The 17,629-nt window shown below is 43.2% G+C and overlaps 1 protein-coding gene across 1 annotated transcript in view; it reads right to left on the minus strand.

Moving 5' to 3' along the window:
* Positions 1-16,734, minus strand: part of T265_07898 (hypothetical protein) — a gene marked incomplete at both ends in the record, with an annotated part of 31,575 nt that extends 14,841 nt beyond the window's left edge. Inside the window, one exon of the mRNA XM_009173555.1 lies at positions 16,689-16,734. Within this exon, the coding sequence (XP_009171819.1) occupies positions 16,689-16,734 (46 nt within the window). The remainder of the gene's footprint in view (positions 1-16,688) is intronic.
* Between the last annotated feature and the right edge of the window lie 895 nt (positions 16,735-17,629).

Consider the following 17,629-nt stretch of genomic DNA (forward strand, 5'->3'; position numbering starts at 1 on the left):
AATTGAGCAATTTGATACATTCGTGGCTGAAAACCACAACGGAAACTCATCCACTACTCTGTCACAGCAAGATACGAAAGAGGCAGCAATCGCAGATGTATCTGATTTAAAAAACATGCAGATAACTTGACAATTTCAACTTGGGCTCTTATTCAGGCTTAAAAATTGGTGGTTATATTAACCAAGTCACTCCACCCAAAAAGCTGACGCATGATGTCGTAGCATGTCCTTATGCAGGAATTTCAGTTATTGGCACACAAAATGCATGCATCGACCGGACTCTTGGCCGACGATCACCTGCTGTGTGGCGATAGGTCACAGAATGAGGAACCATCCGCGTGTTCGAACGGTCTATAGCGTTTTGTTTAATACAGGCGCTAACAAAATGCACAAGACATATGTCACGGAAGCCACAAATGTCTTTATTTTCGAGCACTAGCGGCTGAATATCAGTGTGTAAGCGTTTACCACACTTACGCATCCTATGTAGCGGCTTCTCAAATAGAAGTGCCACACACCTGTATTATTCGGGGATCGATCATAGAGCACGGATATTTGATATTCTGAAATCGATTCTATGTTTTCAGTTTAGTGTTAGGCGAGACCCTACGACAAGGTCGCCTCGAACTCGTAGATTGGTTGATGCAATGAGCAATAAATATACGTGCGGTGTTATCGTGATGTGTGAGTTGTTTCCGCTACCCACACGAACTACGGTATTTTTTTACCTATGATTCCTTATTCACTTTGAGCGTTCATTCTGCATAATGTCACTGTTGTGTTTCCTCTCCCGAACCCCCCAGCGTAGTTGAATCATATCAAGAGCTGAGCTGAAGTGCAACTGGCGGCCTGAATCCCATGATGCCGATGGAATCTGATGGGCTTCATTATTTGTTACAGTTGCAACAAGGGCAATGTAAAGTGACAAGCTACAAAAAGACAGTAAATAACCCGTTCGATCAGGCATAATGTTTCTTCTGAGAAAAAGGTGTTTACGTGTGGGGACACCAAAAGTCAAATTAGGATAATGCTGCTTGGTTCGTCTAGCGCATCATTCACACAATGACGTTCGGTGGTTAATTTAACAAGGGAACTACTGAATGTTTCCGTGAACGGAGAGGATATCGGTGTGTACGGCACTGCGGAACAAGGGCATTCAGTTTACTGGAAGTCCGTATTAAAGCGTATCCAGAAGACTGGCCTGAGGATAAATGAAGCCGATACGCAGCTCGCTCGAAATTCGGTGAACCTACTCGTGCATAAATTGCCTCAGAGAGAAGCTAACCCACCGCCAGACAAACTAGCGAAAATCGAGGATTATGCTGAAGCTTTCATGTGTCAAAGCATGTATGCTTTGTCAGCAACTGACTGGCATTTAGTGTTGCAACGTACGCAAGTGACCACATTATCGATGCAGTCCCAAAGCAGAGAAATGTCATCATCTAATATGCAAGCCGACACTAATCACTGACCTCTGTAGTGGATCAGGACCACCAGAGATATCCGCGAAAATCTCGCACAGTGAGCACTCCATTTGCAAGAACACGAGTTCACGATCCAACAGGTGCCGGGGAAGGAGAACCACTAGGTCGTAGGTTGGCTATAAGTCCGTTTCCACTAGCGGTCACGTCAGAAGACTGTAAGAAAAAGGCTTTCATGTTTCGAGATGGCCACACAGGATGCACCAAGAATTGGGATTAACTTTGGAAGAGGGCCTACTGGCTCGAGAAGCGAAGTGTGGTGGTGTCCTGTGGTGCCCTGTAGGTGGTTAAAACTGATGAACGAGGACACGACCGGGGCAACCCAACCCATGGAACCAATTCCTGTCCCAGAAATCGGCTACTTAGAGTCGGCAGAAGTCATTGGCCTGTTCCCGTTGACGAACACTGGAAATCAGTATATTGCGATAATGACAGATCACTTGTCACTATCGGTCGGGGAGTCAGTGGTGCCAAATCAACGGGCGACGAGAATCAGCAAACTTGGATTGAATTATATGGTGGCAGCCATGCCGTGCGTAAAATGAGCCCAAACGATCTGGAGCCATGCTACCCACGTGAAGCGCTTAGGAGTTGCTCGCAGTAGCTAGGCATCAGATGGCTAAGAACGGCGTGACACGACTCGCAAACAGGCGACCCAACCGAACTCAACGATTGAGGAGTAGCTGGCAGCCAAAGCAGAGTTACTTTCTACAGGGGGGCTCCTTTCTATATTTTCCGAAGACGGGTTTTGTCCTGCAGTAATTCAACTACCCCCTGGACACATGAATGTCAATAATTACTGTTACAATGTCATCAGAAAACATTCTTCTCAGCGCATTTTGCCATCACCCAAATTGTTTTAAGTCTGCCTTGCAGGAATATCCTCCAGTCTAGCCTGATGCTGGATACATTCTTTTTCCAAGGTAACTTACAACCCCAAGTTATCTTTCATACAATAATCGTCATGTAAGCTGAAATTTTATTTCTTCAGTGCAACCTCGAAAATTGTTACTCTTGCACAGTTTTTCATCTGGGATGTAAACTAAAAGTGGGCAGTACTGACAGCTGGTTAGATAGCCTGGATATAGTCCATTGACTCTAAATGCATCTCGCTCTAGTATCAGTCGGATAACTGTCCTACGTACGGACGCCAGGTTGATTTAGAAGTACACATATTTTAGCGTAATCTGTTTTTCATAACATCGTAAAATTCAGACGGCGTATTGGGATTCGTGTACACCTAAATTCTGAATAGTATGCACCTCTGTTGCGTGGTAGATTGAAGTAACTTCGCCCAAATATGCGGCATTTTCGATATCACGATTTAGATGCCCGCAAAGCCTGATACAAACTGCCAATTTTAGTGACTTCTTAAAAGTGACGTCTAAATGGACAAATGTTGGAGGAACTTCATTAAAATTGGTCTTCATCAATATGCAGAAACCGGACGTAAAGCTATAGTATTTCAACAAGTCGAAATCAATGTAAATCTCGAAAGGGGAGCTAACCGCATCCAGGATTTACACCCAGCTACCAAGGATCCGTAAGCAGTTTATAGTTCGCTCCTTCGGGGTTTCCTTGTCATCAAAGCTGCTGTACCAAGTGCGTATCCGACACCCTTATGACTTTATCAAATGTCGTTAGCGTGGTCCAGCACGTTATTTAGTAATTGATGAAGTAACCGGTTACTTTCGTGTTAATGGTCGAGCAGCTATAAAACTGGAATCATTTTCATTGTTGACGATTCTGTCTCTGGTTATTATTAATGGCAATAATTCCGGGATGATGTGAGACCTACGTCTCCACTCGTTTTCCTATACCTCATGAATGCTGACGGGTGGCTACTAGTGCGACTGACACTGAGTAGTTACGTAAGTTGCGGTACAGCTTTACGTAAATTGGAAACGAAATACTCCATTCGAATTTTAATATCTTCAAGAATATTTGCAGAAATTAGGCCTCCTTGCTTACTCAGAAGAAAACTTTGACGATACATGGCATTAATTTGAGGGCCGTAGATACGATGTAAAGAGAAGCATCTTGTTGTAGTCTGAAATCAAACGGTTGTATCGATTTGGCTTTCTCTGTAAATATGCCGCTTCGGCAGGTCAAAATATCGGAACCAATATGCTGCTCATTTCCAAGACTCAAAACTGACACACGATGATATGGCTGCCGTGACTACCGGCTGGTAAGAAACATGATCGCAGCTGTGAAAACGTATCAGAGAATGTGGTTCGGCCGATAGCTCTACAATAACAGGCAATCATTTGATGGCACTTAAGGTCATTTTGAGAGCATTTTAAGGTCCAAGCAGCTCCAGCCATCGGAAGTAAAAAACTGAATCTGAACAAGGAAGCAATGAATTCTCATCGTGCTTTAAAACCACTGACATCAACGCTAAACATCAAAGGCTCATGTAAGGCAAAAGCTGGCGCAGTACTGTTAAGGGTGCACGAATTTAGCCTAGACATCGTGAGAAGGGAATGGTCGTTTAAAGTTCATAGAATGGACATATCTGGTCGTTGGCTTGTTGGCTGAGCTGGGTAATTTGGTTGCAAACGTTTCATCACCAATCAAGGTGATATCATCAGTGCGTAGTTGTGCGTAGCGGTGGGTTAACGGTTGTGCGTTCAATAGTGTTACGTGTGATAGCCGGGGATGATCTTTGACCGCGATTAGTTATTCTGTCGGGCGCTTACATTGGTTGTTATTTTATCTCGTATCCTCGTTCGCCGATGCCCACATGACCTTTGAACTTGGCATCCCTCGCCGTCGTAGTCTGGTCGGTGTTGGAGTGACCTTTGTCCTTCCGAGTTCCGGTTGTAACCTTTATTGCTTCGACTCCGAGGAGTTCCTTGTTTCTTCGTTTGTTACTCCATTATTCGATCCTCCTTAAGTGTTTCGGTTGCGGTGTTGATCTCTCGCGCGTAGAGGTGCGTAAATTGGATCCAGTTCGATGCACCGGTTGATTGAACCTGCTGTAGAGTACCACGCTTCCAGAAATTCTCTTCCGTGTCTCCGTATGCCAAAATTTTCGCGTTTTCCAGATTGAATTTGTGGCCTTCTTGGTTCTCGTGTATAGATTGGGGATCCCATTGGAGTGCTTTTGAGCCATTGGTATGTTTCCCCATCAAAGGTCTAGTATGCATCCATGCAAAAGTCCAACAGTTTGCATATACTTTCAGGTATCATGGCTTCCGTCGAGTTTGGATTATTCCGAAGCAGTTCCGCTATGGTTTCCCGTGCTAGGTTGTGGTCCTTTGAAGAACTGCAATGGGGTCCTCAATATCAAGATTCATTGCCGAGGCGGTAATGCAAAGACTAGAGAGCGTAGTACATCCGATCATCAATCCAAAGCTGTGGATCCGCTACGTGGACGACACATTTGTCATCATGAAACGGGACTCAGTACACGATGCACATGAACTGCTCAACACGACGTTTGAAGATATCGAGTTTACAATCGAACCGGAAAGAAACAATCGGGTACCATTCCTGGAAGTCTTAGTGAACAGAAAGGCGAATGGGACTCTGAAAAGCTGCGTATACCGCAAAGAGACTCATACGGACAAAATACTGAACTACAACAGCAATCATCCAGTAAACCGCAAAAAGAGCCGCGTCCAAACCTTGTTCAAGAGGGCGGAGACACACTGCAGCACCACAGTACTGCGGAAGAAGGAGGAAACCCATCTATACAAAGTGTTTCAAAAGAGTGGATATCCAAGGAGTTTTATCAAGAGAAGCTTGAATAAGAAGATATCTCAACAACAGCCATAGCAAGAACAAGCCACCAGACGGGTGGTCCTACCTTACATCAAGAATATATCAGAACTCGCAACCAGATTGTTGGCGCAAAAAGGAATCTTCGTGGCCCACAAACCGAGTGCTACCCTAAGGAAACTGATCTCCAGACCGAAGGACAACCGGGACAAAACCAAGAGGAACAATGTGATATACCAAATCGACTGCAACGACTGCAACAAATTCTACGTTGGACAAACTGGGAGAAAATTATGTACACGAATAAAGGAACACAACGCGGCTGTCAGGAGAACGCGAAAATTTTGGCATACGGAGACACGGAAGAGAATTTCTGGAAGCGTGGTACTCTACAGCAGGTTCAATCAACCGGTGCATCGAACTGGATCCAATTTACGCACCTCTACGCGCGAGAGATCAACACCGCAACCGAAACACTTAAGGAGGATCGAATAATGGAGTAACAAACGAAGAAACAAGGAACTCCTCGGAGTCGAAGCAATAAAGGTTACAACCGGAACTCGGAAGGACAAAGGTCACTCCAACACCGACCAGACTACGACGGCGAGGGATGCCAAGTTCAAAGGTCATGTGGGCATCGGCGAACGAGGATACGAGATAAAATAACAACCAATGTAAGCGCCCGACAGAATAACTAATCGCGGTCAAAGATCATCCCCGGCTATCACACGTAACACTATTGAACGCACAACCGTTAACCCACCGCTACGCACAACTACGCACTGATGATATCACCTTGATTGGTGATGAAACGTTTGCAACCAAATTACCCAGCTCAGCCAACAAGCCAACTAGGATCTACGCTACCTGATCTACCGACATTCTCTTGTATAGAAAAGGGGACATATCTATCGAGACACCATGGTGAAAAACCGATGGTCATTTATGTAGTATGCGAAGTCATAAGACAAGAAGTATAAATCAGTAATATTTGTCAACATAATGCGTACTACATCCATATAATGTGTAAGCGAATAGGAAGCGTTCCTCAATTATGAGGATTCTTGTTTGTTGGTTGTAGGAATTAGTGTAATTTCAAATGGAGCCTGACTGCTAAAGCAAACCGTTGGAAAATGCTAGCAAATTTGCGGGCACAGCAAATGATTGGAATGTACGCAGGAGTATTTCGTCAGAATTGATTCGAAATATTAACGTTCAGTTTTCTGTGGAAATCGAGGGTCAATACTGAATAGGTGGAATAAATGCAGAGAAAACACTGGGTTACAGAAAGGGAACAGACTGAATGGATAAAGAGGTACACCGCCTCATCATACCCAACGTGGGATTACTTATGCTACCCCCAATCAACACTCGACACCAGCAAAAACGAGAGGTAAGAACAGAACAGCTGACCCTAGACAAAATGGCATGTCCTCTCCGGTGAATGGGCGCGTACCTCTCACCTACTCCATTGGGCATGCAAACTTCCCTTATATCTCTGGTTATTGTACCGTCGGGCGTCTTGGTCACCACCTGGTCCGACGAGCCCACCAGATCCAGGTATAGAGGACTTTACGATCCCCTTCAACTGGGTAGGTCGTGTGTGTTTTTCTCCAATTATCATCAGCAAACACCCCTTGTGTGTTTCTTCACACAGCCGTCTACATACGGCGCCTTCAAGGCCGTGGAATATATTCTCTCAGCCAAGCGTGTCGGTCATCAATTGATTCTGTCTCCACTGCGGAGTACATCGGTGTCGTCTCCCTGGATCATCTCTAACAGGGATGTATGTCACTTAGCGTAGTAATAGATGGTTCGTGGTCTGAATATCAGTATTATCATGGTTATTCAGCTCTGTGACTAGTGAACATTTGTTGAGTGTTCGTTCCACTCCAGTCAAATAAGTTTTCAGCGATTCCTCCGTTAGCAATTGCTCCCGAAAGACTGCACTTATCATCCTCTCCCAGACTCCACCTCGGTGTGTAGGATAAACAGGGTTAAAATACACTTAACACATCATTGTTGCATGCCGTTTGTCACTTTCCCACAATCCAATGTCTTCACGGACTGTCTCAACTTCATTTCCGATCCAACAAATGCATCACTTTACACCTCTCCGAGTTTCCCGTCGCCTGGCAAACCCAGGTAATGTCGTAGGAAATGAGTCACTGGATAGGGATAAGCCACTTCTGTGCATATCGTACGTGATTGGAAACAGTTGAGGCGGTCCGAAATGGCCAAGCCCGGTTGCTGGAAGGCAGTTCTGCGCCTTCATTTTGGTAACTGAAAGGTATTGCATCACTTGTTCGGCTAGAGGGGCTGACTCTAATTTACATCCCATGCGTCCCCGTAAGACTCAAGGATTCACGGTACAAAACAGGGAATGAAAGGTAGGTTCCAAAATGTCGAATATTAAGTAGAAGAATTGAGTTCAAAAGTCAGCGACCCTATCTACACAGGCGTAGGTAAATTCATATGGCACGCTTTAATTGCCAACATTCCTAACGTCAAAAATTGCACATTGCTGTCACTGACCGGTAGAGTGCAGTGAAAAGCAATGGCAAGCGGAATGTTGACTCTAGTGTGGGATACGATCGTCCATTTCGGCCCTCATGATTCTAAATGGGGCCGCGATGACCTGGAATTCATGCGAAAATAACTCAATGCAGGCTTCGCAAACGGGACACAAACCCGCATGCGTAAGAAGGGCAGCTGAGAACGACTACACACAGACTCATTTGATGGCCCTTGCGGAAAGGTGATTGGGGTGCACAAAGTGCAAAACTAGTGGAGTAAGCAACTGAATAGGGGGACTATCACGTGGTCAAGTTTTATCCATCAATTCGCACCATAATTTCTGCACGAATCACTCTGAAACAGGATAAGCGTATAGGGGGACAGGTATCATGGTATACTCTATACAAATCTCGAGTAATTAAATAGGAGAAAGTAATATGATTACTGTGTGCTGAGTTCTGTGTATATGATCACTTGGCATGCACCGGTAGTTAAGTTGATGCTGGTATTGTTGGTGAAAAATGCTCCACCAGAGGTGACCGCCCGAATTCTGTCACCTCGTATACCACACACACAAAGAGAAGAGCTATCTAGCTGGGTTTCGAAATGCCTTTTCTAGGCTGTAAACTCCACGAACCTGTGGAGAATATCTCACAGTTGATAACACCAACGAACGTCGCTTCCGCATTGCACCATTGTGGATGGAACTGCCTGCTCAAAGGTAGTTAGTGTAGGGCACCCCAAAATCTTTCGAACCGAATAAGCGCCGTTGTCTTCCAGTAAGGATTTGCATTTCATCAGAGCATACCCCTAATGAAACTCAGTGTGACCAATGATCATCCTCTTGTGAGGCGCCTTCTTCGTAGTTATCGCAAGTCAACCCGTGTGACGGGAGTCCGACCGCTTTTCATCCTCCCTGATGCAACGATGACAGCTGATGTAAACATCTAGGCCTGAGGGATACAAGCAACACCTGCTTAGCCCCAACTTCCTATCTAGTAAACTGAAGTTTACGATGGAAGTTCCAATTTTTCTCGTCAATTTCGGCAAATTTCTACTCTAATTTAGTCTGCACCGGCGACGTTTTGGGATAATAGTGGTGGTAAATTCTGGGAGCCAGGAAGGTATCATGCCGGAGGTCATCCATTGTGACAGGACGTCAATTATCTCGGGTTGTCAGCCAAATTTCAAGCACATAGTTTGAGTACTCTAGAATATGTGAAGTATACCTCGAAGTTCATTTGAGTGGATCGCTAATTCGCAGGCCAAGAATTATGAAGCCCATAGATTTATTGTCCTCTTAATATCTACGCAATTTTGCAAACATCCGTTTTGTTGTCTTGCACACCGGTACAATATCGGATGCTTGATCCTTGTTCTCCGTGAATGCCTTCGCTGACTGTATTTCCACTGACATCAGTATCCGACACTTTACACTCTTTAATTCTAGGAACATGTTCTTTATTTTTGTCATCTAGTCTCACCGAATCTATCCAATCAACTTCCAGGAATTTGTCCATAACGAAAAATTAACCCCCCTCAAGCGAGATTCACGCGGATTTAGTACGGAAGAAATTTAGTTCAGAGCATATCTGTTTGCATAGGCAGGTAGTGGACGCCGATTTTCTACTTGAAATTATCAAACATTTTCATTTGATTTGATTTTCGCTTCAATCACCATTTGGACGAGAATAGTTCCAGTGGGATCTCCTCTTAGATCATGCAGCAAATGTGCAGAATTTCGTTAAGCTTCCCATTTTAACGTCTACCAACAATGAACTGTAGGGTGGTTGCGGAGTCAGCACTTTAGGCCATTTCTGAATATGGCCTAGTTAATGCGTGGAAGTAGAGCCTTTTGAATTATACATATGGGATACTGTCGGCGAAATGCCGAATTATTTATATGCCTGTATTACACTGAACAACTTTGTACTTATTCTTCAAAAGTGTCCAGTATATTTACATTCCCAATTACCACCACCGTAAATAGAGTATAACGCATTATAACGGTCTTCTCTTAAAGCACGCATACGGTACGTAAACCAGACTACAAACGTTATTTTGGTCTTCACAAAAACAGGAATACAACTGCAGCGACGTTTACTAAGGCCATGGAATTCGGGCCAGAGCTCCCTCAAACCTGCTGGTTATCGTTTATGCCGTAAAATAATAATCGTTTAGATTTACCCAAAATACCGTTTATTACGAGCACAATCAAGCTTCTCAGATTTAAAGTATTTGTCACTTTTGAATAAAATGTCATCTGGGTTTGGGTGTGCTTGTTAAAACATACGCATGGCAGTCATCCTCGGAATAAAAATGGGTGCTCAGAGGCGGCCTGGATTTTCTGGCCACACCAGCTGACTGATGAGTAAAGTTCACAAATCGACCACCTTGCCAATAATCGATCCTACTGCTTTGTCATCCCAAGTTTGGTGGCTAAATCAACAGTTTACCCATTGCTCAGTTCAAACGAAACTAGAACGCTCTAAGGATACCTGTGATTGGGATATTGATCCAAATGAATGCACAAATCTGGATCAATTTGATCAACCCTGTAGGCCCAAAACTGTCCCGTGGAAGTTTTATGTATATCATTTTTCCTTAAACCTACCGTCGGGGTTGTGATGTGTTTATAGGTTCTAATCAAGTCAAGGCGATCAACCAGTGACTGGTGGACTTTTAGTTATTTTCTCTGCATTTCTCCCAGAGTGTACGGATTTACTCTTCTCTTGTGTGCTCAGAATGGACCAATTAATCAAGCGCAAAATATATCAACCTGGAGGGATCATTCAATATGGCCTTTGAGAAAATTGAAAGAGTATTCTACTGTGCCATGTTTCATTCCATCTTAGGCAATCCACCTAGGCGTCAATCAGCTCGCAACCAGGATTCTGGCGTGAAGTTCAAATGCTAGATGTGCCCATTGACGTAAGATCGAACTTGAATCGTCGTGAGATTAGGTCGATTTTATGATGAGGGTCGTATGCATCGAACGCATTTCGCATATAGATATTACACAGTGGCGTCATTTGAAGTACCATAATTTGACATCATACATTTGTGACGCAATGCAAGGCGAGTGCATCAAAAGCGTTTTGGGCCACGAGAATACTTTGTAGTTACATACATGAATCACTTTCGCTCAACCTGTTTAGAATGAGTGAAGGTATACTGCAATTTTTACTGGTCGGTTCCAAACAGTCACTCTGAATGACGGAAGTGGTAAACAGGATTTATAATTGCTGTATACTTTAATGTTTTCAGTCAGTTTCATTTTCGACCCTGTCGAATAGCATGGGTGCAAAGAATCATTTCATAGGACCATCCGAAATCAATTAACGAATCACCAGGGGCACAATAAAACAATTTTAAAGTTATGTGAAACCTAGTGTTTAACATATTGTTTGTCGATTTTTCGGGTGTTTTAGTTGCAGCGAAGCTCTGAATGGAATGTACCTGGCATTTATTCATGACCTGACGGAATGGCATAGAATTCGTTTTATGTCCTTCTGAGCAATTCTTAGTGAACACTGCAATCCGCGAAGCAAGGAAGCTAGATTATACGTGGGTTATACGCGTCATCAAGCCTTGTGATCATCTAGGCATAGTAGGAAACACATGGGATCTGATTAAATTACTTACCACTAAAAAACACTGAAACCGATTCCTCTTGCTGCGTACGATTTCCAGTGGCGTACGCTAAATGGAGTGCTCAGCTATTATCAGAGTGCCTTCAAGTTATTCTGACACGTCACAGTTTTCACTAAAACTGCAGTCAACATATTGATGAACTTCGTCTAGTTCTGCATTAACATCACCAGCCCATAGACGAATGAGTCTTCCACTGCTCACATCCCCGTTGACACCGGTCGGTTATCTTTTTTGTTAGTTTTGTTTTACTACCATCTGAATGCAAAGCTATTGCACTGAGGAAATTCTTCATTTCTTGATTCACACTGATTGTAATGAAGTTGCATTCTTAAAGAAAAATGCGTGGGTAAATCTGGAGCCAGATCGTTCCAGTTCACGTTCAGTCTCCCTAACCACTACAGCAATGATAAGCGTAGTAACGTGTAATAGATGTGAGCCTCCATAACTCTGTTACATTGACAGTCCACTCCAAATCCAGGACTGCATTAAGGTTATTGGCATCCTAGGCCCCACATTCGGCAAAACGTTCCTCCTGTGCATTAGCTATGCATTCTACGGAACATTGTGTCGTGAAATTTACACACTCAGTAGAGGCAGAGTTGAAATGGTGTCTACCGAGATGCAGTTATATAACCTGCTTCCAAAGTTTGCATAGAGAACGCTGTAAATTGGAAACAGCGCAGTGGTTGACCTTCGCCAATTTTTCTGGAAGTGGGCAAACCTCGCCAGGACCCATTTTCTGCCCCCGCGGTGTCACCGAACTCCGATATAGCTGTGCTATGCCTTCATTTGTCCGCCAGCTAGCTTCCCGAATGAGCCACAATATAACCGCCAAAGGAACCGCAGATCGTTTTCAGGTGATTCGCACAAAAGCGCAGTAGTGTTTTTTACAGTTTTGATTCGCACAAAAGCGCAGTAGTGTTTTTTACAGGCCGATGACAAAATCCATTTTATAAGTGATCATGTGGTGGGATATGAGCTGATTGCTGGAACTACGCTGAAACTTTATTAATCGATTCGTTGGTTATCCTCGGAGTTAAAATTCGTGAACATGTTCTACATTTTAATGACGACTGGCAATTAACAAGTCTGGCTCAATGCTAACATATCCCTCTGTCTGACGAATAGCGCTCTGGTGCTGCAACATATCTTTGAACGTTCCACCAGATCCTAAAGAGTAACGAGAGCAAAAGAGTTATCCATTTCCAATACAATTAACAGGTCTGGCTCAATGCTAACATATCCCTCTCTCTGACGAATACCGCTCTGGTGCTGCAACGTATCTGCGAACGTTCCACCAGATCCTAAAGTGTGACGAGAGCAAAAGAGTTATCCATTTCCAATGCTCGACTGTTCATGCCGTTTCACATTTAGGGGGCCGATTTAATTCTTGAATTTTCGGAACGATGATAGCTGTTCAGTTATGGAGTTGCAATGTCTGACATTTGTGGTATTGTGAGGTAGTTTCAAATATGGTGTCGAAAAGCGCGTAATATGCTACAAGACAATGCGTATCTGATTTGGGTGAAGTTCAGCTGAAAGCAGGGACGTTCGAGTTACGCGATCCAGATTGCCTGCATGCAGATCGGATGATCTACCTACCTCCCGAATCATGTTAACAACTGGCTAATTGTCTCGGCATGCTGGTTGTCTATGCAAAGGCTTCAAGTCATGCTGTCGGGCAGCATACTACATGTCGTCGCTCGTTAACCTATCCAGCTTAGATGGCTTCCCTCGACTTTACCGGTTAACTAAAAGTTGCCTTTCGTTCAACATATTGCTTCTTACGGGCTGTGTGTTTACCTTTTTCAAGTTTACGGTGCTAAGGAAATTTGGTTTCCTTCATCACCAACTCAGCAGCAGAGATTACCCTGCGCAAAGTGAAATCAATTTCTTTCAATCTATATTGCTTTTGATACCGTAGCCCTTTAAACATCTAAAGATAATGCCGATTCATGCTGTTGTGGATTCATTTTGACGGTATCTTCTTCCACGGGACTAGTTTTTACAATAAATGAACACGTTGAACTGGAAAACTCGCAGTCGTATGATACCGGTGCCGACATCAAAATTGACATGGTCTTTCCATCACATAAGCCAAGTGTCAAGTGCAAAACAGTTTGATTTCGGTACACTCCGTTGGGGCTGAACTGTACATTATTCTAGGCATATGTGGCATCGTTATATCATTTATGGATTAGTCGGTGCCTCGTTTCTCAATCAACCGTTGACTGACACAAGAGGCACGATATTTTTAACCTGTCATTTTTCTCTCACTGCAGTGACACTGTGGTAAAGATGTTTGCCACTTTGCGCTTGTAGGTAAAAAACCATCTGTCAGTAATGCCACCCTCGGACAATCAACGTTGGTTTTTCAATAAATGATATCGCGGTGTAGGTGTAAGCATGAAAAAAGCGAAACAAGGCAATAAACCACAATCACACCAGCATTGCAGACAGATTATTTTGAATATACATTGGTTCCGGGTGAATGTATGAATAGAAAACATATTTGCGTTCGGTTTAATCGACGAGATAATCGAGATTCATAAAAGGTGTTCAAAGATATAGGACAGCCAGCGCTTGCAGGCAAGCGATACGGACATTGTGCGCGACATTTTAATCCAGATTGTGCCATGTTGAAACGATATCTTGCCCCGTTTGAAAAATCTGGTGGGAATTTCACGATATGAAGAAGTCTGCAATGAACATTTTTGCGAGTATACACTGAGATGAACTTGGTCGTCAAGCAGTTGAGCAACAATAGGCAGGTTGTATTTATTACATTCGGCGTTCCTTCGTCGACAGGGGTCATCCAAATGCGTCTTTTGCTATTTCCACCATGACGCCAGATGTGCTTTAGGCGACCCTCATGAATTCCTTACGGAACTCTTGTTTTGCTTAGTTACCTTTGTATTATCACAGGAAGAACGTCAGAACTCAACTGAATTCAAATTCATATAAGTCCATATAAGTTATTCTTACGTCATGTGGTGGCCTTGCACCTTGGAAATGGTGATTTACTTCAAGGTTATCGACCTGGTACTTGGTGGAAATCTCATTTGTGATAGAAGTAAACTTGAATTCGAAACAACAACCCCCATGTGTCCTGTGATGCATGTCGAATTAATTTGAGAACGCCACATTCTTCATTCAAACTGGTTATAAGTTTCCCCCAGAAGTAATGTTTTGTGTTTGCTCCTCTGAAAATTCTGGGTAATTTGTTAATAAGGTTTCGACTGTTCTGAATCTCTGGAATAACTGTTACTTTCCGTTTATGAAACAATTGAATGTCTGCTCGTGTTCTGCGGTATTGTGCGGCTTTGTTGTGTTAAATTCATCGGATGTTACTGGTGGCTAAGGAGAAAGAGAACTGGAGTTTGGTTACGAAATGACGACCAAGGTCATTCGTGCGCAGAATACTAACTCGTAATTAAGACATACGAGCCCACGTACGCACTAAGCTCAATTCAAGTAATAGGTATTTGGTTGGAATGCCTCCATTCTACACACAAGTAATAGGGATGATGCTGAAGTGAATGCAAACTGTCAACCAATCGGGCATGAAATTTACATTAGCCGCAACCTATGGATATATAAAAAGATTTACGTGGACACTACTTGGAATACTTAAGGAAGCTAGAATAAAGCGCAATATTTTGCACGCAAATTAGTGGAGTTTTGTGTTTATATGGGGATAAAATTAGCTTGGACAGGATAAAGCGCTAATCGATGTAAAGATGAGTGAATTCCACTCAAAGCAGCAACCTTCAGAAAGCCCAGTAAAGTTGACAAACGTCGATTAAAAATATTGAGCGAATGTTCCCCATGGACATATCTTTCCCCCTCTGAGTATAGGTATAGGTTTTTTACTCGCTGCCACTTGCTGAAATCTAATTCTCCGATGCCTATTCCTATTCCTGAATGCTTTCATTTTCGTGGTTTTCGTTAATCCATCTTTCATCCGGTTTTCAGCCTTTAACTCCTTACATGGAAAATATGCAACTTTTGGGGATGATTTACGGAGAGACTAGAGTTTGATCGGTTACTATGGTAATGAATCTTGTCGATGGCTTTGCAATCTATCTACGAAACCACCGGCTAAACTGATAATGCAAAAATATCGTTCAGCTGTGATGTCGGTTTCGAAGTTATCATTTGCCTAAAAACACAACGCTCTCCGGGCTTTGATAACCATTTCATATCTTTTCTATGTCGCAGAGGTTCACGAATCGTCTCGTAATGCTTCAATTAAATCTCAGCCACTGCTATTTTTCCCGCGGGGGTTTTGTATTCCAAGGGAATTCCAACTATGTTGTAAGGTGGATGAGTCGTCACTTTTGATTATCAGCAGTTCATATCTTACGAACCCATGTTACCCCGATCTTACTTAAAAATTATTCGCAGTTGATCGTTCTGCAATTTGATGTGGCCGGTCATTTACTTGGATAGTCGGTTCATTTGGTGGAACGACGTATGAAGTAAATCAAAATGGGTAGAAAACTGCGCATTTCACCCGAATGATTACCCGGAGTCGGCTTTCAGAATTTTCAGCTGATGCTGTGGAAAACTGCACATGCTGATTTACCCCTGGCTTCCTATGTTTTCTGTATCCTTGCGCTGGTAAATCTGGCTTTATCATTTTGGTCGTAGGAATACTTTATATCTCCCGTGTGGTGAAGATTCTTCATAGTAAGTGCAAAATTATCTACCTGTGCCTGTTTGGCCGTTATGAGAATTCCGCTGCAGTAGTTCAACTTTGTGTATTCGTAATATGCGTAGTGCTGACTACGCTGGTAAAGGATGAATCGGAAGTAAAATGTGCCTCGTCTTCCCGTGCTTTATATTACGGCCTGATATTGGAGACCCTCACTTGAGCACGATTCGGAGCTGTTGAAATACGTCTTGGCAAACTAGGACGTTAGGAAGCACAAAGGCACAAGTATCGCAATGCTGTGTCACATACGAAGAAGCACTATGGAATCCTGCCAAATTTGGCCGCAGTGATTTCAGTTGCACCGTCTTTTTCCCGATCGGTGTGGCGTCTACCAGCCTGCTGATCATCCACTTTTGGAATTCGACGGTAAGCAGTAATGCTAATGCTTGTCAAGAGTGAATCCGCCGTACAATGCTTCTCAAGAGGCTTCCTAACCCGCGCCAATCATAATCGCATTAAATATCTCCGACGAAGTTTCCAAATCTTCTGTTATTAAAAACCCATAAATTAGTGACTATCAGTGTGGTTTAATAGTGAGATTGAACGAAGAGTTATTCCGTTTACCGAAACGCCTTTATATCAATTTTACGCACCTCTCTCGGAAACGTGTTCTTCCGATTTTGACGTGTGACTATTCATGTGAGGATCTGGCAAATTTTGATTTGTCGACTTTCTTATGATGATATCTGCGGACGCCAAACTGATTGAGGTGTAATATGTCGCCAACAGTGGACCGCAGACGGCAGAAAGCCTCCATGTATTATCTAGCCATTGTGCCTCATAACGTCAATCCTCTCGTTTTCGGCGAACAATTTGATAATTAGGTTGGTACAGTTGTCTCCACCTTTGAGCTAAATAAATGCCACGCTTAGCTTTCATTGACTAAGACAGGAGTGATTTTTTACATTTAATTTGAGTGGTCAAACCAAAGTATTCTGAATTTCACGTCCGTAAGTTGAAGACTCATTCACCGAGTTTCCTAGGAGTTTTTACTGGTTGGAACTAAGCAGTTACTCAGAAAGTATGAAGTATGTTACATTTGAAGGATTAATAAGCTCACAGCTAGTAATTTCGGAATAACATAAGGGTCACCCAATATAGACAGCCAACACATTGATTTATTTCCACAAACCCACCGGTGAGTTTCAGACATTTGTTGCGTTTTGTTCACTTCTGCGCTTGTTTATCGTAGGTCGGCACAAGCCATCCGCTTGGGCCGCTTGGGCTGTTTCTACGGTTTCTGTCCGCGCTAAGAAGCATACGATTATACCTTGATCTCAAACAATTTTTTTGCAACTGACCACCCACATCCGTGGGTGGTGCAACTGAGAGGCTGCCAAGGCGCTAGTCTCTGAAAAACTTTGAGTAGTTGAGTTTAGAGCATCACAAAAAGGCTTTAGACACACTTTTGTTAGTACTTACAATTCTTCTAATTTTATTCAACCAGTGATCGAAACAGCAATTGTTACCAAGAATACTATCGGTTTTGTTAAACAGCCACACTCATTCAAATGCTCTAAACTCGAACCGTAGC

This window comes from Opisthorchis viverrini, assembly GCF_000715545.1.
Source record: "Opisthorchis viverrini unplaced genomic scaffold opera_v5_195, whole genome shotgun sequence".
In the NCBI taxonomy this organism is placed as follows: domain Eukaryota; kingdom Metazoa; phylum Platyhelminthes; class Trematoda; order Opisthorchiida; family Opisthorchiidae; genus Opisthorchis; species Opisthorchis viverrini.